This window comes from Canis lupus, chromosome 5 (assembly GCF_011100685.1).
Source record: "Canis lupus familiaris isolate Mischka breed German Shepherd chromosome 5, alternate assembly UU_Cfam_GSD_1.0, whole genome shotgun sequence".
In the NCBI taxonomy this organism is placed as follows: Eukaryota; Metazoa; Chordata; class Mammalia; order Carnivora; family Canidae; genus Canis; species Canis lupus.
Window position 1 is genome coordinate 55,876,053 of NC_049226.1, and position 27,740 is coordinate 55,903,792.

Genomic DNA, 27,740 nt, shown 5'->3' on the forward strand with positions numbered 1-27,740 from the left:
GTGATGTGGTTGGGGGAGTATGTGGTGGAGATAAACATACAGCCATTGTACACCCCATGTACCCTACACATCAACATCCAACTCATACCCAGACACCCCCAATACCATACCCAGACACACGTCCAACACCTAGTGAACACCCGCACACAAACATATACTCACCTGACACACTCTCAAGCACACTCTTCCAATAGTGTGCATATATGTGCCTGTGGTTGGGTTGGATGAGGATGAGTTCAAGTTTGGGAGGTAATGTGGTCATGGCATGTGCTTATGTTGGGGGAGAGTAGTTTGAGAGTGTGTTTGAGTGTTTGGGTATGGTATGTGTGTGTATGTGTGTGTTGGATGTTGATTATATATTGGGTGTGCATGTGTGGTCAAGGCATGCATGGGTTTGGAAGACTGTGTTTGAGAATCTGTTTTCTGCAGTTACATGTGTATTGGGTATGGGAATGTGTGTTGATGTTGGATATGTGTGTATTTAGGTGTGTGGTAGGATGTTGGATGTGCACCGGGTGTGTGTGTGTGCATGAGGAATAGAGCTTGCACTGGCTGGGAGACATGAGTGTACTGGCCCGACCCAGCTATGGTTTGAACGCAGCAGCCTGTAGCCCCCACTCCTTCCTCCTCAAGTCGAGGACCATGTGAAGTACTGGAGGGGGCATCTAGGAAAGTTTCAGGGAGATGGCCAGAGCCTAGAGTGATGAAGGGAGTACGGGTGCCCAAGGACATTGGGGACTGAGGGGCCAAGAGAGAGGAGGTCACGCAGGGCATCCAGGGAAGCAATGGGCATGGAGTGTGGAGTGCCAGGTGAGAGAGAGTGGAAGGAGTGACTCTTGGGCCATCACACGGGAACTCTGAATGTCAGGCCACCAAGCAGAGACATGATTCTGTGGGCAGCAGGAAAAAGAGATAGATGGAAGAGGTACAGTCTGCTCACAGAGATCACGGGTGGGAGAGGCCCTCGGAGGGGCAGTTCGCGCACAGTGCCATGCTCTCTGAAGTGTTCACAGCGTCCCTGGGAAAGGCAGCCCCTTCACCAGGCCTCTGTTGGTCTCCTGGGCTCTGCTCTGTCTGCAGTAGGGTGACCGACCCGGCACCCTCTCAGGCCCCTGGGATGGCAGTGGGGCAGAGATAGTTACCCCATTGGGCCGAGGAGGACACGGGATAGGAGGGAGGAAGTGGCCTCAGGCCTGGGCATCTCCCATAGTCTGTGAGAGGCCTCCATCCTGGCCCCAGAGTGCCTGGTGTAGGTGGGCTGCCAGAACACTGCCTCATGACATCCCCAGGCTTTGCTGCAACCCAAGAGGGTGGGTGTTTTGAATTTCTTTGTATGAATGTGACATAATCATATGGTAGAAATTTTGCAAAACCAAAAAGGGAGCGGACGACTGTGGACCACCACCATGCAATGTTTCCTTTGGGCCCATTCCCATCTGCCCATGACACAGTGTCTGGCACACAGCAAGTGCTCCACGGGGGTGACTTCAGATTCATTGCTGGGATCTTAGAAGGAGAAGGGTCCAAATCCTGGTCCAGCTCTCGTGTCTGATGAAGTAGTTGCCTCTCTGTTGATTATTAGGAATCAGGATTAGTGAATTTCACACTATGGCTAAGGAGCTTCCCATGATTGCACGGCTTGTCACAGCCTGCAGTTTTCGTGGCAGTATTCTAGTCCGTCATGTGGGTGGTGGTACAGTCTGCTCTGCTCTGCTCTGCTTGTGCCGTTGGATCTAGGTTGTCCCTGATGTTCCACTCCCATTTCATAATAAGAATATTTCATTAACTAGCTTCTTGCATAAAGTTTGTCTGAGCTCTAGCCTGGAGGGTGCCCAGAACCCAGAGATCAGGATGCAGTCAGAACCTGGCACCGTGTGAGTCTATGCTCACCCTACACAGAGTCACATCTGATCCTCCAAACCCCGGGGGCAAGACTTTCTCCTATCTGGGCTTGCTGCTACCCCAGCACCACTGCCTGCCTCCTTTGGGCCCAGGCCTACTACACAGGCCATGGATGCTCATTTGCTAATGTGCTAATGGGCTCGGTTCCCTCTGGCACTGACAGCTCAAATCTCATCATCCATGATTTGCAGTGAGTTGGTTCCCTAGCAGTAGTTTGGTATCTCCTGGGAGAAAATCCCTTTTCTACCCAATTTGAGCCTACATGGCTATAAGGAAACTGAATCCTTCCTGAATAAAATTAAACCCAGGTCTCCCAAGGTTGGCAAACAGACAGAAAATCTCATGGAGTGGACACAACCTGGTGGCCCTGGCTCCTGTCAGGAGCATCTGACAGGGGTCTGCTCTGAGGGGTCTCTTGCCTCTCTGCCCCATCTCAGCCCCAGGAAGCACCATGACCTTCCTTAAAGCCCCAGAGTGTCCACTGTACCACTTCTAGATGGGTAATCTGAGCAAGGGACTGCTCTGTGACTCTGTTTACTCATCTGTAATATAGGAATGATGACAACGACAACAATAATAATCATACATACCTGCTTCGTGGAGTTGTGGTGGTGATTAAAACACTCCTTATCAAAAAAAAAAAAAAAACACTCCTTATCTATAAAGCACCTGCAGCAGGGCCCACCACAGAGTAAGCAACTCAGTGCCTATTAGCTGGTGTCCTTATAGCTTGAAAATGACTTAACTTTTGCAGTCACATTTTGATAAGGGGCATGTACCCAGAACATATTAAGAACTCCTACAATTCAATAATAAAAAAAGATAAATACTCAATTTAAAAGTGGGCAAAAGGGGCACCTGGGTGGCTCAGTCAGTTAAGCATCTGCCATTGGCTCAAACTATGGTCTTAGCATCCTGGGATGGAACCCCGCATGGGGCTGTCTGCTCAGCAGGGAGTCTGTTTCTCCCTCTTCTCTATCCCTCTTCCCTCCCCCTAGTCATGCACTCTCAAATCTTGAAAAAAAAATTTTAATAAAATAAAAGTGGACAAAGGATTTGAATAGACATTTTTCCAAAAAAATGCATATACATGGCCAAAAGCACATGAAAAGATACTCAATATCATTAGCCATCAGGGAAATGCAAATCAGAACCATAATGAGATACTACTTCACAACTGCTAGGATGGCTACAATGAAAAAAGATGGCTAATACCAAGCGTTGGCAAGGGCATGGAGAAATTGGAGCCCTCGTACTCTGCTGATAGGAATATAAAATGGTACAACTTCTTTGGAAAGTAGTCTGGCAGCTCCACAAACAAATACAGTGTTACCGTATGATCCAGCAATGCTGCTCCTGGATATATACTCCAAACAAATGAAAATATATGTCTATATAAAATGTTGTGCATGAATGTTCATAGCAGCATGATTCATAAGAGACAAAAGGTGGAAACAAACTAAATATTCATCAACAGATGAATGGACAAATGAAATGTGGTCTCCATACAATGGAACGTTACTTGGCCTTAGGAAGGAATGAAATATTGATCCATATGCTATAGCACAGATGAAATTTGAAATCATTCCACTAAGTGAAAGAAGCCAGTCATACTAGGTGTGGCATGCCAGCACCAGAAGAGACCTGTGGGATTATTTTCAGTCCTCTCCCCTTTATCTTATAACTGGAGAAACTGAGGCCCAGAGATGGGGGGAGATGCTACAGTAGAAAAGAGGAGGTACTTTGGAGTCAGACAGACTTGCATTGAGTCGTCCTCAGCCTGGACTCCTGCGGTGGCTTTGGGCAAGAGTCGTCTTTGGAATGTGGAGTTGTTGGGACACCTGGCTGGCTCAGTCAGGAGTGCATATGGCTCTGGATCTGGGGGTTATGAGTTCAAGCCCCGTGCTGGGCATGGAGCCTACTTAAAATAGTGTGGAGCTGTGGAGAAGGTGAAGTGAGCAGCCCCGGGGGCTAGGTAGAGAGCTTGGCAGCTGGGAGAGGTCATCCCACGTTTTAGCAGAAACTGTGCCAGTGTGAAGAAGCAACAAAAGAGGCAGGCCAGCAGGGAGGTGTTGGAGAAGCAGGAGCATTCTGTCGTTGAGTTTTTAAAATTCAATATTCATAGAAGTTTTATATGCTTGTGGTAGAAAAAGTGGAAGACAAAATAGCATAGATTTTAAGAAAATAAAAGTCCTCCCTGCTGCCTCCTTACATAAAAAAGACTCTCAAGTTGGACCTCTGTGGGGTGCTCCTGGCTCCTTGAGTAAGATAGAAATGGACTTTATGAGGGGCACCTGGATGGCTCAGCGGTTGAGCATCTGCCTTTGCCTCAGGTCATGATCCCAGGGTCCCGGGATCGAGTCCCCTATCGGGCTCCCCGCAGGGAGCCTGCTTCTCCCTCTGCCTATGTCTCTGCCCCTCTCTGTGTCTTTCATGAATAAATAAATAAAATATTTTAAAAAAAGAAGTGGATTTTATGAACCATATTTCTAATGAGAAATTACTGCCATTCTGCTCCGGTAATCCTGGCAGCCCCAGCCTGGCTCACCACGAAGGGAGAGGCAGGGAGAGGCAGGGAAATGGGAGTTTGTAAGACCCAGTCTGAGCCAAGTTCACCAAGTCTGTGTTCCAGCATGTACAGTCATTCCAGAGATGATGAAAACCCACTGTGGTGCAGGCACTTAGCAAATGTGTTTTAAAGCAGGGCCCTTGCGGATCCAACCTTGAGTGGACCTGGAGCACTCACCAGAGAGCCCCAGCTGTTCGTGACATTCTGGAGGGCTAGATATATTGGGGGATTTGGCCTGGGTCGGGGCCTAAGATGTGGAACGTTACAGAGATAAGTAACACTATCCATCAGTTAAAGGTGGGAGCAGGCAGGGAAAAGTGGAGTAGAGCTAGGGACCCAGTAGTCTAGAGCTAGTTCTGTGAGGATGCAGGAGGAGATGGCTTGCTGCCCTTCCTCTGGGTGTGAGGGGGAGAGTACCTTTGAGCCCAAAGATTAGGGAACATTGGGCTGGGAGTCTGAGGACCTGGCTCCCTCTCTTGGTATCACCACTGACTTCATGGGCAGCCTTGAGCCAGTCTCTTCTCTTTCTCTGGCCCCCATCTCCTCATCTGTAAAATGGGGCCAGACTTCCCCTAACACCGCTGCCAACTCAGACCTATGATTTTAAAAGAACCTTTCTTTTTACCCAAGGATGGGAACAGACAAGGGTGACTAACCCGGAATGAGCAGATTGTTCCAGTCAGCAAACGTGGCTTGAGCCCATGCTGTGTGTCCAGGCCGTTGCTGGGTTGAGTAGTGAGAGGTTGGTCAGTGGGACCAACATCATCCTCTGTCTGACTCACACCCCCAGCTGGCAGGAGGAAAGGACGCAGAAGTCAACAGTTACAATCCTGACTCCTAGGGGCTATGATGAGGGAAGGATAGGACTGTGGAACCCCAGAGGAGCCTAGCCCTCACAGTGGGGGAATCAAGGAAGGCTCCCTGGAAGAGGCGGCATCTGAGCTGAAACTTGGAGGATGAACAGGATTTTACCCGCTAAAGGGGCAGGAGAAGGGCGCTCTGGGCGGAAAGTGATGGGAACAGAGGCACAGGCTGCTTGTTGTACAGCTGAGTGGAGCCTGTCCCAACCCCAGAGATAGTGGACCCTGCCATCTCTTATCTCATTTGGCCCTTATAATAAACGCACCCAGGAAGGCATGTTAACTCTCTTCAGAGAACAGTCTGGGCCCGTGAGGCTGAGGACACAAGCCAGGGAGCAGCAGAGCTGGAACTTGAACCTTGGTCTGCCTGACCCAAAACCCACCCCCATCAGCTGGCTCAGAAGTGTGTCTTCAGGCACTGCGCTGAGGCTGTGAAGACGGGTATAGGAGCAGCCCCCTTCCTGGTCCTCTGCACTCTTGGCTGCTGCGGGGAGTGGGCTGCAGCCCTGCCCTCCCCCGTCCAGGATTGTGGCTCGGACTTGCCTGTGTGTCCTCTGCCCTAGGAGGGAGGCCGCCCATCACCGCTATTTAATGAAGCTGGCCACCATCTCCGGGGGCTCTTCAGTCCTTCCTGACTACCATGTGTGTGACAGCTCAGTGATAGCACCCTGGGAGAAGGCATCTGTGCCCCTCAAGTGCATCCAATGGGGTGGGCCCCATCCATGCCTTCCTTGATCCTCAGATCCCCTCTAGAGGCCTTCATGTTGTCCCCATAGACTCCTGTGGGAGGGAACTGAGTCCAGAGGGAAGTCCTTTGCCCACATCACAGACGACAGGAGCAAACATCACGTCCAGACCTGACTCCAATCTCTCTGGCTCCACATCGAGGTGGGAGCCTCTTCAGAGTCCTGTTCCCCAGAATAGCTTACCCACGTCCACATGTAGAACTGAACAACCTCAGTCTACCTATGAAAGAACACACTGCCCACTGTGATTTTTTTTAAACTTTAACAAAACACAGTGGTATAAAATATAAAGTTAAAAAAAAAGTGACATATCAAGAAGTAGAAAGTAGACAGGGAAATACAAAGAAAAAAGGCCAAGTTACTCCTCTCTACACCACTCAGTAATACCCACTGTTGAACAATGCAGAGAAGTTTTCCAGAATTTTCTCTGTATGCATATATGATCATTACACTCTTTCCTAGAATGGAATCATACTGTATTTACTGTTTGTTGACTTGCCCTTTTCACTACGGTGTATCTTGGACACTGGTTATGTACACTTAGCTGAGCGAGCGAGCGAGCGAGCGAATGAGGAAACAAACAGATGGCTGGTGAGTGACCGAGTGAGCGACTGATTTGTGTCACCAGACAAATCAGGCTTTGTGAGCTGTGCTCAGACTGCCATCCTGAAGCCAGGAGAGTCTGACTCTGTTCTTACACTGACACCCCGACCTTGGTCACCTCGAACCTCAGTTTCTCCATTTGCACAGAGGATAACAGGTGGTGATGGTGGGTATTCTGGCCGTGGCTGATGCTGACTCCGCAGCCTGCGAGGGAGGACCCTGCACTGTCATTACCACCCCTGTGGTGTCAGCTGATGCCGAATCCCAGAGCAGCTAGATTGTTTGCACCTGTCAGGGAGTTGGAGGGGAGTCACAACTTGAACTCAGGCCTAGGTGGCTCCAGAGCACCCTGTACCCCAATATGAGCCTGTGGGAGTAGAAAGAGCCTGCCCTAAGAATCCAAAGGGTCCAGAGCTGGGGCAGGGGGCCAGGAAAGCTCTGTCAGCCCTGCCCTCCCTGGTCCGCCTCGGTATCCCTATCTGTAACACGAGGTCCTCACATTGAGTCTTGGGTTCCTACACAGCCTGACCCAGCACCTCCTGCCTTTACCCTGGGGGCCAGAGTAGACACAGAGAGGAATCTGGCCCGGGACCTGCCCCAAAGCCCAGAGCTTCTGCAGAGGAGCTGCTGTTGGAGCTGAGCCCGATGCCTGAGGGAGTTTCAGGCTAAGGGAACAACATATGCAAAAGCTCCGAAAGTGCAGGAAGTTCCGAAAGCCCAAGAAAGCGATGTAACTGGAGTCTAGCTGGCAGGCCAGCAGATTCAGACGCTGGGCGGCTGGAAGCATCCAGACCTGAAGGCCTTGGGTTGTACCCTGAAGGCAGCAGGGAGCCATCACTGGGTTTTGAGCTGTGGCAAGGACAGGCTTGCTATCTAGGAACGTGTCTGACTGCAGGGTAGGTAGTGGGTTTGGGGGCAGTGGCCAGGGTGGAGGCAGGGAGGTACTGGTGAGGAGCGTGGCAGGGTGGCCGTGTGCCTGGCACCGCCTTGGGGAGCGAGTAGTTGGATGGTGTCACCTGGGCGTCAGGCCTCAGCCCCTCCAGGACCCCCAGTTCCATCCCTCCCCACCGCCCCTTGAACCCCCGGGACCCCCAGCTCCTCCCAGCCCCTCCCAGGGCCCCCCACCCCCGCCACCTGGCCCCTAGCCCCTGCCCCTGGGGCCCCCACCCCCTCCCAGCTTGCTTGCCCCAGGACAGAGCTACAGACTCCTCAGTCCTCGGTCCCTGGACTGGGCCCGGGGGCAGCGCAGAGCCGCGTATTCTGTGCTGGTGCCCAAGTCCTCGCTGCGCAGCTCAGCACAATGGCATCCCTCTCGTTTTGTCCTCCTTCGTTTTAGGAGCCAAAGCTAAATGTTTTAATTTTACATTATTCCTGACATAATGCTAATGAGTTCCAGGCGTCCCCCTGAGTCGGGCTCAGCTCTGCGGGGCCAGGCTTCTGGGGGGGGCCCTGCTCCCCGGAACGCCCCTCCTGCCACCCCCTCGGTCCTTGGCCAAGTGCCTTCCAGCGAGTTTCTCTTTAAGGCTCCCTTCTTGTTTTATCATATAGTTACACTTTCTTTCAGTTTCCCTGGTCTTCTTTCTCTGCTGACCACAGGGTGTTTGCGAGGTTGTCCGAGGGACAGGAGGCTCCCCCCGAGGGCCCGGGCCTGACAGCCTGCCTGGCCCTGCAGAAGCTGCATTTCCCCTTCAGGCCCCTGGGGCAACCCCGGGCACAAGTGAAGGGTGGGACACCTCCCCCAGATTGCTCCAGAGTTTTCCCGCCTGTGCTGGGCTGAAGAGCGGGGGAGCTGGGGTGCTCTCGGGGATCTGAACAGCAGCCTGGTGGCTGTTCGTGCTTGTATTTTTCCCTGCTGATGTGAAACATTTAATTCTTTCCTTTCCATCCTTGCTTTCCCACAGCCTGGTGTTTCCTAACCAGTCTGCTTTTTGTTGAATGCGGTGTAAGAACAGGGCTAACTAAGGGCTTTGGCGTCAGCCACCCCTGGGTTCAGTCCTGACGCCGCCCTTCTGCCCCGTGAGTGCCCTGAGCCCAGGCTCTCTAGGATCCTCTGTCCCCTTCTCTGTGAAAGACGATGCTGTGGCACCTTCGTGATCTGCCCAGGGTGCCCTGCAGATCCAAGAAGGCAGCGCACAGAGGGTGCCCGGTTGACTTACTCGGGTCAGGTTCCTCCAACTCCAGGGAAAGAGAATGAGATGTGATGTGGATGTTTTCCACGAACTCCCTTCCCATGCTGAGCACCCACACGCTGGCATCTCACGAGTACTGCCGTCTTCTTTCTTAGTTGTGTCCAAGTTCCCAGGTGGGGGCATACGCTGAACCACAGAGTCTTCAGGGTGGGCCCCACTGAGCCTTCCAGCGTCCCACCCGGTCTGTGGCCAGAGTGTACCTGTGCCCCGTCCATCTGGAAGGCTGCCTCAGGGACACCTCAGACTCAGTCTCCCCCATGGTGCTGGGCTTGGTACCTCCTGAGACATCTGGGGCCCTGCCCGTAGGGGGAGGGCCCTGCTTCAGGTTCCACAAGCTTAGCTGGGGGTGCTCTCGGCACACCCAGAGCATCCCCTCCGATGTCCCTGTACGAGCTGGAGCACTGTCTCAGGAGTGGGGACATAGGACGCTTTGCTCTTACTCCTGATAACACTTGTCCTGGCCTCTACTAATTGGGGATCTCCCCACCCTGCCCCACACTTCCCTCAAGGCTCGGTTGTTTGTTACTTGGGTTCTTTCATTCATTAGCAGATATTTACAAAACCCCACTATGTGCCAGGCCCTGTGTTGGGCACTTCTAGATGGGTGTGTGGCAGAAAGATCGTTTGTAATATTAACTATGCATGACTCAGATCTGTCTTCAGAGATCTTTCCATTCGGCCCTGAAGCCTGGGATGTTGAAACCCCAAAGCCAGAAGCTCATTCCTGTCTGCTCTGCTTTCTGCTAAGTTATCTCCTCCCTGAGGCACCTGAGTAGAGGCATTTGACAGATGAGAACTGAGGCTCAACAGGGAAGGGCACTGTCCCTGGATGCTGGCCCATGGGGCTCCCCTGTGGCTGACCAGCTGGGAGCCCTGCTTATGGCCGATGTCACTGCACACAGTGTAGCAGCAGTGGACAGAGAGGGGCCCTGGCAGCCGTCCCAGCTATGGAGAGACCCCACAGTAGGCCTGTTGAGTCCCAGGCCTGCCTCCCCCAGGATCACTGTATTGCTGGAGGGACCAGGGAAAAGAGGTGTTTTGAACACCGGAAAGGTTTGCTGTGTCTCTTCGTAACATCTTCTCTCCAGGGGTTGGATTTCATTTGGGTTTTTTGTTTGTGTGACTTGTTCCTTATGGTAACTGACCTTCCTTCACCAGCTCAAGTGTAAGTATACAACCATCCCCATTCGCTCCCTCCACCGTTACTAAGCATCCATCATGGGTGTAGGCACTGGGTGGGATCGGTGGGAGGAAGGTGTGGCATGCTCACCCGTGGCCCCATTCAGGGTGTGGCCTGATGTTGGGTGCACAGAGTCAGCCCACCCTGGCACCCCTCCATTGATCAGTGGGGGGTGGGTTCCATGCGGGAGTGGGGAGTGGGGATGGTGCTGAGGCAGGCCTGCCCATTTATACCACTGGGCCTTAGGTGGCAGGTCCACCCAGGTTAGGGCTGGTAGCTTTAGGAACTGTCTCCAAGCAGCTCTGATGAACACAAAGCTTCCTGGTGGGTTCCTCCTAACACCAAGCACAGCCTTTATGACTCCCCCACCAACCACCATGGTCCCTACTACCCATACTGGCAGTCTGGCTCAACCCTGCCCCTGCCCCTCACAGGCCTAGATCTGAACACTGCCCCTCCAGGTAGGGGCCCAAGGCCTCCTATGACATCCTTGTGGGATCTACATCCCGGGTGCACACTGGACAGGTCGCTCCCACCCGCCTGTGACCTTAGATGGGAACTTTGCCTATTGTATATTTGTAATGATTCCCAATGATCGGACATGAGGTTTTCTTTCAGGAAATGGGTGGGAGGCCTGGAGTCTCCTTCCTCTCCCAAGCAGCCGTAGGACACTCGCTGGGTATCATGCACCTGCCACCTGTACCACTGCCCTGGTGTGCCTTCACCCGCATGGTCCCACCTGTCTTGGGCAGGCAGCCTTGGAGTGATTAAGCCCAGGGAAAGGAAGTGACCGATCTGTTACATAGCAACCTGTCACAGAGCCAGGATTGGCATCGGGTCTCCAGACCCTGATGTTCTCACAGATGAACCCATCCCTGCTATTTCTGTTTGGAATTTGGGGGAGGAGCCAAAAAGGGGCCTGTCCTGTACCCAGCTACCAGGGCATGACACCCTGTTGTCCATAACAGACAACTGAGACCAGGAGAGTCACCCCGTTTGACAGTGGGAATGCAAAGCCTCCCAGGGGCCAGGAAGAAGAGGGGCCAGACCTGAGCCCCAGCTGTGCTGGCAGTGGGGAGATGGCAGGTGTTGCTCATTTGAGGGGAGGGGATGTCGAAGCTGCTGGCTGGATAGGACCCTTTTGTTCATCGTGTTCCCTCTCCCTCCTCCTCCCGAAGCAGCACTTGGGGCCTCACTGCAGCCTGTACAGTCAGATCCTGCACCCCGCTACAGAGGTGTCTCCTCAGCTAGGGAACCAGGTGCTCCTGCTTGGTGGCTGGCTGTGGAGATGGGTGGGGTGGGCGACCATGTGGCTCTCTGGCCTGTGCCTGCCTGCCCTCCCGGAGGTGAGCTCCTACGGGCTAGGCCGGGCAGCGGGCACGGCCCCAGGGTGTGTGCAGTGTGGGCCCAGTGTGGGTGAGCAGCAAAAGGTGTGCACCAGCACCAGGACAGTGGCCAGGCGGAACTTGGTCCCCGGCACTCAGAGCATGGCAGAAACAGGATGAGGGAAGGATTTGAGGAGAGGAGCAGACATGAGGCCTGAGCCCAGCCTTAGAAGACAGGGAGGAGCAGACAGGTGAATAGAGGGACCTTGTGTCCAGGGAACGAGCCCAGGCCCAGGTGCAGAGGCAGGAAGGTGTGGCTTGTGGCTGAGCAGGGGCAGAGGATGGAGCACTGGGCTATAGGTCACTGTGGCCACGGGCCATTCTTGCCCTTGATTTGGGTTCTCTGAGGCCACACGTGCCCTCCCCGAAGTCCAGCCAGCCCAGCTGCCGAGGGAAAGTTGGGAGATACAGTAGGCCCCTGAGGGCCGCCTAATGCTGTGGAGAGAGGTATGTGGGGGTGAGTGTCCCCAGGTCTGGCCGGGTTGGGTGTTTCAATGCTGTGAGGCACGTCTTCATCCATTGACCTCTTGGAAGCCATTTGTGGATATGGTCTCTGTGCCCACACAACGTACGAGGGGTGGGCCAATATCTGCACGAGCTGTGCTATGCATGGGGCTGTCATGGGTATACCGGGGTGCAGGAGTGGGTGTGTCTGAGCCTGTGGGGGGCCTGGGGCCTAGGCATCCTTGTGTAGATGTGTGAGCGTGTACACGCCAACCTCTGTGTACCCCTGACATGAGTCCTGTGTGTGTGAGCATGTGTGTGCATCAGTGCTGCATGTTGTTGTCCTGGGGTCCTGTGTCTGACCCAGGGCTTGGTCGGGAGGGGAGGTGTCAGCAGTGCGTGTGTGTCAGGCTCTCCAGGCCTGTGGCTGGGGGCCGGGCCTGTGTCTGTGGCAGCCTTTCCGGGCTGCCCGCTTTCCGCCAGGCCGTGAGCCCTCGCAGAGCCGCTCTTCACATCTCCCGAGACGTCTAGCCTCTGCTCCACACCAGGGACTCCCCCGGACCCTCCCTGAATACTTGGTGAGCAGGCTCTGTGCCCCTTTGCTCCTCCTAACTGGGGGCTCCATGCATCCCCGGAGGGTGGCTTAGCTCTCTTGGCCTGTGCTTGTTGGGAATAAGAACCTACTTTCTTGCCCAGAGACTTTGTGCTGGAGAGATCCCAGCCAGGTGCCTTCAGTGCAGTCCTGGTGAGGTAGGGATAAGGGGTCTGCAGCCCTCGCCCCGCCTGGGAATCTCCCAGGGGCAGGTACACCCCGACTGGCTCAGAGGTGGGACGGGGAGGGCGGTGGTCCCTGAAGTGCATTCTCCCTTTGCTCTCTGTGTCCACAGCACCTCCCCACTGGCCCGCCAGCCTCTCAGGATGGTCATGAAGCCGCAGAGGGCTGAGCAGGTGTGAAGAGACCCCCACACGGGCCTGGGACCTTGGTCATGGCTGCCCAAGACACTAGTATGGCCCAGGGCATGGAGCTCAGGCCCTGGAGGCAAACCCCAAACTCCATCACTTGGGAGCTCTGGGAATCCAACACCTAGACTCCCTGGGCCTTGCTGTTTGCCTGTGTGATGAGGGAGGGATTGTCCCAGTGTCCTGATGGGACAAAGGAGATCGTGTTTAGGAAGAGTTTGGTCCAGTGTGAATGTAAGTGTGAGAGCTGCTGTTCCGGTCCCAGTTTCCCTCCTGCACACTTCTGACAGCACCTTCATTTATTCAGACAGCCCTGCATGCCCAAAGCCCAACCAGACCTTCGTGGGCTCACAGAGCAGAGTCCAGGCTCGTGTCCTCGGCCTCACCTCCCAGGACTCTCTCCATATCTGTCCCTTGCCTTCTTGCCTGGACCCCCTGAGCACAGGCAAAGCCCAGGCTCTGTGGAAACGCCCATGGAAACCCCAGGGGCGCAGAGGACAATTACCTCAGGGCCAGAGTCCCCATGCCAGGGTGCGGGGGGGAGAGGAGTAGACCCCCACTCCCGGCTAGCTGGCCTTTCAAGCTGGCCAAACACAGAATTATTTGACATCTTGGAGAAGAATCTGGCACCACAAGTCCAAATCATTGTTATAAAGTAAGTTAAAAGTTTGCACAAATATGAGAAGTTGATCCCTGAATGGTCTGCCAGGCTGTTGTAACCCAATATATTTTACCCTTAAACCAGAAATGTGTTTGTTTAGAAGCAAGTCACTGGCAAATGCCAAAACTGGAGGCGTTTCGTCCCCTGCCCCCACCCATGCCCTGTTTCCCCAAACCCCCCGCCTTGCCCTTTATGTCCACATTCTTAGCCAGAGCATGAGAAACTGGGCCCTCTCCCGTCTCTGGGCCACAGCAGCCACAGGGAGGAAACTTGACATTTATTAGGCACCCACTGTGTGCCAGTTCCTCCCCTGGGCATATCCTCATATTTACTTCTGACAGTTGTCAGTGGTGGCCCCATTTTAGAGAGGAGACAAAATGAGGGCAGAGAGGGCACATGATCTGCCCAAGTCTGTGACTGCCGCTGGCAGGGCTCTGGCACAAACTCCAGTCTGCGTGACTATGCTCTGCGGCTTGCAGCACGTTGCCCCTGCACCTCACATGGGGAACAGTGTCCTTGCTCCTTCCCCAGGGGCCGGAGGGAGAGAAAATCTTGCTCAGCACCAGCCGCATGTCTGGCTTAGCCACCCGAAAGAAGAGGACAGACGGCTAAGTGGGGTGGGCTCAGCCCTGCTGGACCTGACCTCTGACCCAGGGCCCTCCCCCTCACCCAGCCAGAACTTAAAGGGTCCTTGGGCTTGGCCTGCACAGGGATGTGGTGGCCCCTCCCCAGCTCCTGGGATGGCCCCCCTGGTCTTTCATCTCCTGCCCTTGGTTCTGCGAGCAGCACGCAGCCGTAATGGATTGCAGTGGACTTTTTTCAATTAGGTTCTGATTTTCCCCTGCCTGTTACTATAAAATTCCAGATGGTCTAGGGCTTCACGGTTCCCAGGGTATTTTCCCCCGTTATTTTAATCTTCTTTTGTAACATGCCCCACATGTGGAAACTGGGCCTTTCAAGACTCTGCGCACTCTGTGCGCATCAGCCGGGGCTCTTTCTTCTCTGCTGCGCCGCCTCGTTTTTCCTTTCTGGGTGGTGGCATCTCGTCTGTCAGAGGGGCCAGCAGGAAGGGTGTCCTCCTCTCCCAGCGTCAGCTCTGCATCCTGGGCTGGGCCTAGTCTTTGCCTGGAAATGGAACCCAGGATGTGGGCCTGGTTGGAAGTCATCGTGAGAGCTGCTGAGTGCAGCCCCAGTTTTGGTGCTTTACGTAGGGCTCCTGGGGCCGTGGCCCAAGTGTTTAAGGATGCAAAGACACAGACCAGCACATCAGCCAGACTCGAGACCAGATCCCAGCTCTGCCGGTTACTAACTGCGTGACCTGGAGCCACTGGTGTCACCTTTCTGTGCCTCATCCATACAGTGGGGCTAGGAAGGAGGCTTCCAGCAGAGCGTGTTGTCACGGTTAGTGACACCACGTGAAACACATGCAGCAGCCAGCCTTTGGTAGGTGTCTTGGAGGGTGTCACCTGGCCACTTAGATCATTCTGAACTCACCCCACTGTCGCCTGAGAATATATTTTAATGTTCATACATTTTAAAGTAAATAAGAAATATCTAACACCCATTCTTACGTCTTTCTAGACAGATGTCTCTACGGCTTTTCCTTCGCCTGTGTCCTCTCCCCTCCGAGGCCACAGTATTGGCTTCTCTGTTGCCCATGGCACATGGGCTTTTGTTTCTGGCCAGATGAATCCATTGTGTGTTTGGTTATTTGAGCTTGTGTATTTCAGATTCACCCCAAATAAGACAGAATAGTGCACACACTCTGTGGCTTACAGAGAGCACCCACCTACCGTGTGCCCAGGGTGTGCCCAAGCGATGCCCCCATTTGTGGTTGAAGAATCTGGGCTCTGACAAAGGAACTTGCCCAAAGGTCAGAGTCCAGCTGGGAAGTGTGGATTTGCATCTGGGCTGCTCTGATGCTGACACACAGTGGTGTGGACGCAGGAGTTGGAGGGGGCAGGCACCACCAAGCCATCACCAGGGGTCAGAGCACACCAGCCAGGATGCTAGGGCAAGGATTCATGCTCACCGAGCACTCGGAAATTGTGCAGGATTTAAGCAGGGAGGGAGTCAGCCAGACCTGCTAGGTGTGAGTCTTCGTTCTAGATACCAGATACCATATGGGAATGAGTTGGGAGCAGAGGGACAGGAGGCAGGATGGTAGCTAGTGCAGTCACCTGGGGTGAGCAGTGCTGGGGTGTGGACCAGGGCAGCAATGAAGAGAAGAGGGTGCATGTGAAGGGTGTTTTAAGACGTGGCATCTCCCTGGTTTGGTGGCTTTTTGGATATAGGGGCCAGAGAGGATGGAACAGGTTTCTGGCTCAAACAGCCAGGTGGGAGGTGGGAGGTCAGAGGCAGGGGAATCCAGCCAGCGGAAGTGGCACCAGAGTCCCCCAAGTGAATAGCCTCATGCCACGTCATTCCCTAAGCCACATCAGTGCACAGGGCTGTTTCAGTGCTGTTTTGGGGAATCAAAAATCCCCAAACTCATCTGCATCAGAATGAATCACTATTCCATGGATTGTAATGAAGGGAGCTCCCCAAATCCCCATTTCTACTTCCACCTCTCCTTCCCCTCTTCCCTTCATTCCAGCTTGGCCAATCCTCGGCTATCTCCAGAATGTTCCCTACCCTCCCAGTCTTCCCACCCTGTGTGTCCAAACCCTGACTGGGGATCAAGTCCTGGCTCCTTCAGGAAAGCTTTAGTGACCCCGGGCCTTCCCCAGCTGGAAGCCCTCTGAGATCAGCCCCAAGAAGAATTCTCTTTTGTTTGGAGCCTTTTGTGGTCTTTTTTTTGCCTAAAGTCCCAACTCTCAGCATGTGGCCAGGCACACAAGGGCAGCTGAGCGAGGCAGGAGGATATGAATCAATGTGCAAAAAGATGACGATGAAAGTGAATCCCAGAAGTAAGGATGTGGAAGGGTGGGCAGATGCATGAGAAGTAATGGGGTACCAGCAAGCCACGATAAAGGTGTGGGGTTAGGTTGTGGATAGTTGGATGGGGGTGCGTGAGTGACTTTCAGAGTTGTGGGCTTTGCCTGACACTGCTACCTTGTGTTGAAGATCAATGAGTGACTTCTTTCTACAAGAGATGGCAATTCTGACGGTGGCTTGCCCTTCTGGCACAGTAGGAGCAGTTCCCTGTCTACCCCTGTTGCAACAGAGTGAAGGATGTCCCAGGAAGTCTGCTCCGCAGGGTTATACACCTGGATATTAACAGCAGGAGGAAGGGGTCTCTCTAGGGCAAAATGCGCCCTAGAGCGTCAAGGGAGTGGAGTGTTCAGGGAGGAATGTCAGGAAAGCCTGTGTGTGTTCTCCCTGGGGGGTGGACCCCATGGAAGCATCGTTACACCTTAGGGTCACAAAGACTTCAAGTCAGGGATGCACCTGTTGGCGCACCTGTTTCTGATGCAAGACCTATGTTTCCATTCTGGCAGCACCTGTACCCCCACACACACAGCCGTGGGGGGGGGGGGCACCTCCCTGTGCTGCCCTCCAAGCCCCCCTGTAGCCAATGGATGGGGCTCTATCAGGCCATTCCCACCACAAAGGCTGCCTCATTTTCATTAGAGGCTGTTTCTGGCACCCAAACAGATTGACAGGGAAAGAGTTTTAGGGCCAGACCAATAGCAAACCTGTCAACCAGAGCACTCTGTTCTTTAGGTCTAGGGTCAATAAAACCTGACCTACACTGGTGTCTTTTCTGAAGGCAAGATAAGAACAATCACCACCAGGTGATTATCACCATAATAGTGATGACATTTATAGAGGATGTCCTGTGTGCCATGTAGATAGGCATATCGCCTTGCCCTCACACCAGCTCCAGGTGCTGGTTTGTCTTCATTTTACAGAGAAAGAAACTGAGGCACAGAGAGGGCACTGACTGGCCAAGATCACAGGGCTGTCTGCTTTCCAAGTCTCAAAATTTAACCCCAGGTTGTGCTGCACCAACCCTGGAAGGCCTCGAATGCTAAGGGGGTAGATTGGATGTCAGAATGTATGATGAGCTTGGAGAGTCTTGGGGCGGGGAGTGACCCCAGTGACAACACAGGACCCAGCAGAGTGAGCTCACATAAGTGTGAACTGACGAGTATGCCATCCTCCTCTCTGCCTCTGTTGGCCGTCTGTGTGGTGGATGAATGGGAAGGACCTGGGAACCCTTGGCAGCGGCTGCAAGCAGAGCCCATGCCCTCGCAGTCCCTGGCACATCCGGTGCTGGCCTGACAGGGGCGTTGCTCCGCAGTAGCACCTGCAGCATCATCACCCTGGAACAGTCCTGATCAATCAGTGCCGCTTCTCCACCTGCTGCTGCCTCTAGTTCTACCTGGGGGTTGGGCATCCCATCAGGGCACCCTCGACTGCTGCTTGTTGTACCCCAGCCTGTGACTCAGCTCTGGGAGGTCCTGGGGGTGTGGGGTAGGACAGGGCTGGGCCAGTGCACATAGGCAGGACACAGACAGGGGGTGTCTGGGTACTTTGATGAATGCTGCAAGGAAGAGGGTGCTTTCACAAGGGTACATGCTCCCCAAGCCTGGGAATTTCTGTTCTCACTCCCATTGGACTAGGTTTCTAACCCATCCTTTGTCCCATGAATGAGAGAGATGCCAGCCCTGCCCTCAAGGAACTCCCAGACCGTTGCTAGAGGCATGACAAGAAGGCAGCGGGTGGGCAACAAAAATCGTCTTAACCCATAAGCTCAGGGTGTGAGCAGGGAGGGGCCAAGGAGACCAGGGAAGGCTCCTCGGAGGAGGCAGTGCTTGAACACCATGAGTAGACAAGTAGACATCTGCAAGATGAGTGAAGGAGGGAAAAGCAGCGCGGCCTCGTGCAACACAGAGGCTGGCCGGACAGGCCTAAGGGCCTTGTGGGGGAACGGGAGGAGCTGCTGTACCACACAATAACCCCGACCAGTGTGGCTTGAACGTCCCGCCTCGGAACCAGAGGTTTCACGTGGTGATCCCGGCACGGGAGGAGGAGCTGCTGCTCCTCTCCTTCAATGTCTACCCCTGCGGTGCGGGCCAGAGGAGGGCAGAGGGACCAGCTGGGTGCCAAGAGGCAGCCGGCTTCCCAGCTGTGACCCCTTTACCTCATTTGGGGTGAGCTTGGCACTAGGCCATCACAGGAGAGCAGAGGAGTAGCTTGTGGCCTATTTACTCCCCAAACAGGATTTCCTCCTGGTTTTGATGCCTGGAAAAGGCACATCCTCTGGGAACAGGAGGCGGGACGGTCTCTAAAACCCAGCTGCGGGCTGCCTGCATTGGATGAGCCCCAGCAGAGCATGGCCAGGCGTTGTGGCCACCTTCAAGGGAGAGACAGGGAGGGAGCCCACCCCAGACCAGTCGCTGTCCATCCTGAGTCCCCATCCTCACGTCTCTCCTAAGCTGGGGGATGGAGCTCATGTCTTAGGCAGAGGAGCTGGTTCCTCTGGTTTCCTCCTCCTTGAAGGTCACCTCCCCCTGCCCTAGGAAGGCAGTGGCCGTAGCAGAGCCACCTGGCTCGGCGTCAGATATGGCCTGGGTCCTGTCTTGGCTGTGTCACAGCACCGGGACCACCACGCAAAGCCTCTGGCTCTGAGGCGGGAACGTTGAGGCCACACCGGTCAGGGTTATTGTGAGGTGCAGCAGCACCCTGCCCCATGTCGGATGGACAGAGCGGTTCCCCCTCCCACCCCCTGGTGCACACCACGGGAACGCCGGCCTGGCTGGACCCGCCGGACAGGAGAAGCAGAAAGAACAGCCGATCACACCGATCACACGCACACACCAGGGAGGGTGCCACAGGGCGGCATTCGAGCCAGACTTTGAAGGCTAAAGGGGGTTGGATGGATGGTTATGAGACAAAGGACGTTCCTTGCTGAGTGACTTGCCAACAAAGGCTCTGGTGGCCCAGTGGGCTCAGGCTGTTGCGAGGACGTGGGAGCAGCCTGGGGCGGGGGGAGTGCGGGGGTGCGCAGGGCTTCAGGCAGAGCAACAACTGATTCTACCCCACAGAGCTCCTCAGGTGGTCTTGGGGACGGGGTGTGGGAGGAGTGCGAAGTCTGGGGACTCTGGGAAGAGAGGGGGGACTTCAGCCAAGGCTACGGGGCGGAGGCCGGGGCAGCCTGCGGCTATGGGAGGAGGCACCGTGCCTGTTGCTCTGCCCACCCCCGCCCCGACCGGGGCCATCGCCATGTCTGCGCCTGCTGCCTGCCCACTGCCCAGCATGGGGCCTGGTGCCTGGTGGGCACCAGACAAACGGCCAAATGATAAATCAGACCCTGCGTCTACAAATTGGTTGTTATTCTGACGGCAGTCAGCACTGATGCCACACTCCAGATGGACAAAGCCCTTGGATAGTCAGGGCCCCCCAACCTTGGAGCCTTCACGTCAGCCCTGAGTGGTGGTCACACCGTCATAAGTTTGTAGGCAAAGAAATGAGGTCAGGGGCGCAAAGCCTTCCTAAAATCCAGCACATGCTTGTGCTGGCAGCAGCACATCATTTCCTTGTGCCACTGAGGAGCCTTCCAGATCCAGAGATGGAAAGACTACTTGCTTCTCTAGCCCAGAGACCCTTTCTAAGTCACGGGAGTGTTTTTTTCTGGCCCCACCAGGGTTTCCCAGATGGAGTCTGGGTCCCGGTCCCTTCATGAGGAGCTAAAGTGGGGGGTTTACCTAGAGGCCTTGGGCAGGATGGGGGTGGACAGGGGGCAGAGGATGCTGGGGCCATTTCTAGGCTGGTGGTGGGCTGTCCAGGGGCTGCAGAGCACCCCTCACTCACCTCTCCCACAGTTTGAAGGCTGCAGCAAGGCCTTTTCACGGCTGGAGAACCTCAAGATCCATCTGCGGAGCCACACGGGTGAGAAGCCATACCTGTGCCAGCACCCAGGCTGTCAGAAGGCCTTCAGCAACTCCAGCGACCGTGCCAAGCACCAGCGCACCCACCTTGACACGGTAGGCCCCAGGGCAGAGGCCGAGGGGCAGGGGGGAGGTGTGCACATTCCCTCACCTGTGGGATGCAGGGCCATGGCCAGGGTACACGCGGAAACCTGCTTTCGTCCTAAGCCCTGGACAGTCTGGGCAGGATGACTGTCTGCAGGGAGAGAGGAAAGCCCTTTCGTTATAGGGTGTTTATCCTATAGATAGGAGCAGTTTTCCATCTCCCAGTTGTGACAAATGTATCTTGACATTGCCAAATATCCTGAGGAAGAGGAAGTAAAGTCTCATGAGTCGAGAGCCACTACTTTAGCCTGTGGCTCCTGACCTGGGCACCAGTGTCAGGCACAGCCCCGTGGAGAGAGTGAGCTCGCCATCCTGCATCCTCTCCCCAGACCTGTCAGCCACCCCCAAGCAGGCTTGCGCTGCCCTGCCCATCCCACACCTTCCGTGGAGACAGGCCGGAGCCTCTCTGGGGCTGCTCCTTACCCCTAAGCACAGTGGGTGAGAGGTTGAGGTGAGCAGGGCATGAGACTGTAGATCTGGGCCCCAGATACCTATATGTCCACTCCCTTTCCCTTGTTTGGGCCAAGCAGCGTGATAACCTGCAACTTTGTCACAATGTTGGTGCATACAGATCTCTGCGGTTGGCAGAGCACTTGCTAAAACATTGTCTCCCACGATCTCATGCTGACCCTGCCAGTCAGGGGGTCACTAACCCTTCTGACAGGTGAGCAAAGCAGGCCTCCAGGAGGTTCGGTGGCCTTCTTGGCTGGCAGAGCCAACTCGGAACTGGGCCTTGCATCTGCCTCAGAGGGCCGGTGTGGGGGTGCGCAGGCAGCCTGGGAGGACCCTAGCCCCCATGTATAGTAGGAGACGGTCTGCATCTGGGCTGCATGTCTGGGCCCCCGGCCTGTATCTCTGCTCTTTGGGCAGATGCTTGGGAAACTCTGCTGATGGGAGGCTGGGAGGCCTGAGTGGCCATCTGGCCCAGCCTGTCTAGTAGACACACATGTGAGGAAACAGAGGCCCATGAGAGCAACTCACTCCTCCAGCGTAGGTTGGAGGCCACAAAACAGCAGCCAGGGCTGGAGGCCCTCTGCTCCAAACCCTTTATTTGAACCGGAAAAAGCTGAGGACACCAACACCCAGAATTTTGGGGGCAGGGGGTGGCAGAAAACAGAGCAAAGCCACGTGTTGGGTGCCGATTGGGCCCTGGGCAGAGTGTTCTGTTCTATACGTGTCTTTCACAACCAGTATCACATACACTTTCCCCCAGTTTAATGCTGGTAACAACCCATGAGGTAAGGGCCACTATCCCCATCTTGCAAAGAAACTGAGACTCAGATTAAGTCACCGACTTATCGCACAGATGGTAAATGGCAGCGTCCAGTGGCCCTTGCTGGAGAAGCTGGTGTATCAGCCCCCCTGGAGAGGTGGGCTGAGTACAGGGGACAGGATAGGAAGGAAGAGCCCTGTCCCCAGCTGAACCCAACCCTTCTCTCCACCCCTCCCCATCAGGCTTCATTGTCACAGGCTGTGTGGGGCCACGAAGTGAGGAGGCATTCTAACAAACCCCTGCCTTCATTACGTTCTCACAGGTCCAGCCCTTGGGGCCCTTGGCCCCCACCCAGGCTCTGAAATGTGCAGTTGGTGCCCATGCCCCCTGGTTATGTCTCTCAGAGACCACAGAGCAGCACCAGGCCGCTCTGCACACCCAACCCCCGGCCTGAGCAATGTCCCTCCAGGCCTTTCTGGGTCACCTACTCTGACTTACCCCCTTCCTCCCTCCTTCCTTGCTGCATTTTCTGGACCCAGCCCCAAAGCAACAGGCCTCTCGCCCCCACTTGCTGTGTGAACAGAACTGAGAGGACCAGGTCAGGTCAGGCCCAGAATGAGCCCACGGGGTTATCTCAGGCCTTCATCTCCCCAAAGGTCCTGGTGAAGCCCTCTAGCTACAGCCACCCAGCCCACCCCCCACTCCTGCCCATCCCCACGTAAACAGCACTGGCGATCCTGCACAACTAGATTGCTTTCCCAGCATTCACAGCCCAGAGGCTAGCAGGTCAGCCCTCGCAGGCTGCACCTTGTTTTCCAGGAGGGACCCAGTCATCTTCCCAGCTCCCATCTGGCTCCAGAGAACGTGGGATTCTCCCCATAGGGCAGGAAAATGGCAGAACAGACTAGCGAGAGCCAGCCAGGTTTTAAGTCTGGCTCTCCAGACTCAGTTTCCTCAAACACCCACATCAGGAGGAGACATGGGGGAAATCAACTGAAATAATGCGAGTATAGACCTAACATGCAGTCTGCATAGCAAATAGGAGTCGCTCCTTTCCCTCCTCTGACTCGCTGACTGAATGCTGAGCAAACCCTGCCGAGTCCCCAGGCACTCGGTGTGGACTTTGAGTCCTGACGGCCACTGCCCTGGGGGGCGAGCCCCTCTCCTTTCCCAGACAAGGGGAGGCCTCCTTAGAGAGCCTCATGGACATGCTCTTACTGTGAGATCTTGGGCAAAGCGTCAGCCTCTGTTTCCTCGTCTGTGCTTCTCCCACAATAGGTATGGGGCTGAACTGAAGGGTACTGAGCATGGCCCTGCAAGGCCTTGGGGGCTGTTGCCCTCCATCCTCACCACACCAGCACCAGTGTCCTTGTTACTAACGAGGCTTCAGAGCCACGGCAGTGACTCCAGGCCTGGGGCTGGGCGGCATGCGGCTTGGGACAGCCACAGGGTCTCCTGAGGGCTCGCCGGGGAGCTGGGCTGGAGGAATGTTCTGCACACGTCAGGCCCTGGAAAAATAAACACGGAGATGGGCCTTGCGCCCTTTCCAGGCTAGTGCGCCTGCACACTCGGAGCTCTGTTTGTTTGCTTTTTGGCAAAAGCGTGTGGATTTGTATCAGCGTCCCTGAGGGATGGGGCCTGGGGCAGGACCGAGCCGGGCCCACGAGAGAGAACGTGTATGTGTATGTGTGTGCACGCATCAGGGTGGGTGCAGATCCCTAGGAGAAATGGGGCGGTGGGGAGGGGTACGTGTCTATGTGTTGCACAGCTGGGGAGGGGCAGGTCTGATGCAGGCCCTCCACCCTCCTGCCTGTACCTTCCTCTCGGCCAAGCCAGCCTCTCACTTCTCTGTCTCTTTCTTTTTGCTCTCCTCCGTTTCTTTAACCTGGCAACTGTCCGTGGCAGCTCCAAGGTATGGTCGTCTCTTTCTGCTTGCCCCTCCCCACAAGGTCCTTGGGTCTGTGGTTGGACTGGCCTGTCCTTGGGCCAGCAGGGACAGGAGTTGCCTGAGGTCAGGGGAGGTGGTGGTGGTTGGAGGGGTTCCGTATGAGTGTGTCTGACAGGGACATAGCCACCCCAGTACCTCATCAGGGAAGCACCACCTTCTCCAAACACCCTCCCATTCCCTGCAGCCGCTGTAGAGGTCAGAGGGCCTGGAGAAATCAGAGCCACTAGGTATATTTAAAACGGGAAGCCCCAGCAGCAGCTGAAACCCCAAGCAGGGTCCTGTGGGAGACCCTACACGAGAGCTCAGAATTCAGCTAGAGTCAGTCCCTGGGACCTGAGACCAGTCAGAGGGACCATACACAACCCCCCAACCACACCTCGCCCCCAGCCCCCAAGGAAATGCTCCACCTGGTGGAGAAGGACATTGAAGGAACCCAGCAGTACAGGGTGCTCAGGGCTGCCCGCAGGAAGATGGAGGTAGGAAGGAGATTCCAGGAGGGCTGGGCAGGTGGGCGCACAGGGGCAGGGGCAGGAAGACAGCTGGGAACTTTGGGGGCCGAGTCCCAGAGGGCCTTCAGTGCCGGGAGGTGGGCTGTGTTAGAGGGCACAAGGGAGCCATGGAGAGGATTTCAAAGGTGAGAGAATGGCTGGGGCTGTGAGAAAGGCCCTCTGGCTGTTGGGGGAAGGGAGATTGGAGGGCAGTATGAGGCTCAGGCAGGAACAGCAGAGGTATGAATTGGTTCTAGGTGAGCAGTGCCCAAGAGCAAGATTCACAAAGGGCACAGAGACACACACACACACACACACTCGCCGCCGCCTCTCCAGGCCTGTGTCTGAGATCCAGCTCCCTCCCTGCCTCCAATTTCTCATGAACCCAAAGCAGTCTGGCGTCTCTGAACCTGCTGTAAGGTGTGGTTAGTCACTCGTAGCCTGGGCCTGCCATACTGCAGCTTGGCCCTGTGCTGTCCCCTCTCTTCCCCATCCCTGCTTTCCTCCTCCTTCCCCCCTCCTCCTAGGAGCCGCTGTGCTCCTTGTCCACCTGGTGGGCTCAAAGGATGTGCTTTTCTCAGAGCCAGTGTCAGAACTGGGAAAACCCTTAGAATTTCGTTGGCCCCATTTTACAAGGGAGAAAAGAGACTCAGAGACGGGAGGTGACTTTCCTGAGATCCCTGAGGTTCCGGCATGAGAGGAGAATGGAGACACAGTCTCTCCTTCACTGTGAGGCCCAAGGGCAGGGCCAGCTGGGTCAGACCCCTCCAGGCTGGGGGCACAGGGGGAGGGATCTGGTGTGAGCCTGCAGCCTGCCCCCTCCCTACTGCGGATCACACAGTGCATGACCTCGGGCCTCCCTCACCCCACCTCCATCCCTCTGATGTTCCAGAAGCCCTACGCCTGTCAGATCCCTGGCTGCTCCAAGCGCTACACGGACCCCAGCTCCCTCCGCAAGCATGTGAAGGCCCATTCAGCCAAAGAGCAGCAGGTGCGTAAGAAGGTAAGACAGTCCCCCTTCCAGGCCCAGCCCCCCCAGGCCTCCAGACACCTGTCCAGCAACAAACCAGGTCTCCGCACGCCTTGCATGCATTCACCCTTCTGCACACCCAAGGATGCTGCTGTCCATCATCCATGACCTGCCTCCCACCTGGCCGCCAAGTTCACTTCCTCACCTGCAGCCGGCCAGACATCTCTCCACCCCCAGACCATCCGCCAGCTTCTCTGTCACCCATCTGCCATCTCGCTGTGGCTCACTCAGACCCAGTGTAGGCATCAAGGATAGAAAAATGGAAAACTATGTGCCCTCCTCTATTGGGGACCTGAAAGAGAGAGACACATAAAGAGATCCTTCAGTAGAATATGAGAAGTACAGCAAGAGTGGTGTGCAGAGGATAGTCAGGGGCGCAGAGGAGGGGGCCTTAGCCTCTCAGAGTGGGAGTGGGAGGGTCCACGGAAGAAATGACAGCTGTGACAGTGGAGCATGGTCGTGTGTGCTCTGCAGCCAGCCTGCCTCTGGCCTCAGGCTCCTCTCTCAGAGCCTTTGTTCTTCATGTTCCTCAACTGTCACATGGGGGCAACAGAGGACTTACTTGAGAGCCTTGTCGCAAGGATTGCATGAGTAAATGTGCACTAAGGGTGTGGAACAGTACTTGGCCCAGAGTAAAAGCCCAGAGCAGAGGTTGGCACATGCCGTCATCAAATCTTGAAGGGGTGAGCAGTGGGCAGGTGAAGATAGTAAGGAGAGGGTGTCCCAGTCCCAGAGTGACTGAAGCTGAAACAGTAGGCACCCTGCCTGTCCGAGGCCGAGCAGGCCTGCAAGGAGGAAAGGCAGCCTTCAGGGAGCAGACCTGACAGGCCCAGAACTCTACTTGAGGATGTGGTGCCATTGGTGGGGGATGGGGTGGGGGGATCTTAAGCAGAGAATGTCACTGTGAAGGATGGCTCTGGGGCCTTTGTGGGGAATGGGTTGGAGGGAATCCTGAGGCAGGGAGGCCGCTACTGGGGAGCAGGAGAGGCAATGGAGGCTGGTGAGAGCAAAGTGGGACCAGATGGGGAGAGAAGGGGGGTGGCGGAAGAGTAGCAGAGGTGGACTTCGGTGGGGGGACAGTGGTGGGCCCCTTGACCAGGACAGATGGTCTAAGAAAGAAGCAGGCTAGGCTTGCAGGAGAAAGCAGTGATTTCTGTTTTGGACAAGGAGGGTGTGAGCCACAGAGAGACCCAGGGAGCCCACCTTTGGGCCCAACCCACATCTCCAGAAGAACACTGGGGTGAGCTCTTGAGTGCAAGGGAGGGCAGGGGTGAGGGTGAAGAGCAACACCAGGGCCAATCCAGAGACATCAGCCTGACAGCAGAGTTTGCTCTGCAATATTTATGGTACACCTACTGTTTTCCCAGCACTGTATTAAGAACTGTGGCTATGGCAGTGAGTAAAGCAGAGAAAGGTCCAGAGGCTGGAGAAAGCGGCCTGCTTTAGTCCCGTGGGGTGGGGGTGTACTCGATGGGTCTGGGACCAGCAGGCCTCAGCTGGAAAGACACGGTTGGGGGACAGCCAGGCTGGAGGCTCCAGTCTTCATCCCACAAGCCCTAGGGAACCCCCCAGACGCAGCAAAGCAGAAAAGGGACATGGTCAAGGCATGTACCTGAGCTGGCCGGTGGAAATAGCACATCCAGCACACCAGTCCTCACTCTGACAGAGGGAGGAGCCTGGACCCGGTGCTGAGCCTGGTGCTTCAAGTGCTGTATCTCATTCAGTATTCGCTCTAGCGAAGAGCTGGGCAGTTTTTAATCCCTCATCTTAGAGATGTGGAAACTGAGGCTCAGAGAGTTAGCAGATCTGCACAGAGTCATGCAGCACAGGAGTGACAGAGCCGGGGCCCACCCCAGACCTGCCTGTCCCCGGGGCCTGAGCGGGGATGGGGAATGGCCCAGGCTCCATGCCAAGGAGGCTTTTCTCCCGAGCAGACTGGTGCCCAAGGACCAGAATCCTGCCCTGGTTTCCCAGGCCCCATGCTTGGCTCGCACGGAGCCCCAGGGACCTGGGGCCGCAGATCTACAAACTTCCCAACCATAAGCGTCCATTAGGAGCCATCGGGGATGATGTATCTCTCTGGGTAAAGCGACCCTTGTATTATGACAGCTCCTTGGCAGCCCTGCTGCGTTTCAGGGAGAATTAGAAATGCTTTTCTTCCTTAATTCTCCTCTCCTGCTGCTCCTAATCCGATCGACATTGCGGTCTGCGAGAACATGCCTTGGCCCTCTTTTGCCAGAAACTGAATTTACATGGAAAGCAGCTGCTGGGGAAGGGAGCTGAGGGCCCGTCGGGAGGCTGGCTATGCTGTGCTCGAGCCAGGGCGCTGGCCCTCTGGCCTGGGAGGCTGGGAAAAGCCTGGGGGCCGACTCTCAGCTGCTGTGTAATGTGGGACAAGGTTCTCACCTTCTCTGGGCTGGTTGAGTCCCAGGTCAAATGAGAGTCTGGACAAGTCAGTGTTCAGTGCTTTGATAGTCTGGCTTTGGGATTACCCTGGGAGAGGGGGCCCTCCCCCTCCAGGTGCACACCAGCCTCATTGCCCCATGTTGCAAGGGCCTCAAGCAGCCCCTCCCTGTCCCTGT

At 55.5% G+C, this 27,740-nt stretch overlaps 1 protein-coding gene across 1 annotated transcript in view; it reads left to right on the forward strand.

The window, feature by feature from the left end:
• Window positions 1-27,740, forward strand: part of GLIS1 (GLIS family zinc finger 1) — a 222,646-nt gene that overhangs the window by 181,075 nt on the left and 13,831 nt on the right. Inside the window, exons 4-5 of the mRNA XM_038537490.1 lie at window positions 20,270-20,431; window positions 25,021-25,131. Of these exons, the coding sequence (XP_038393418.1) occupies window positions 20,270-20,431; window positions 25,021-25,131 (273 nt within the window). The remainder of the gene's footprint in view (window positions 1-20,269; window positions 20,432-25,020; window positions 25,132-27,740) is intronic.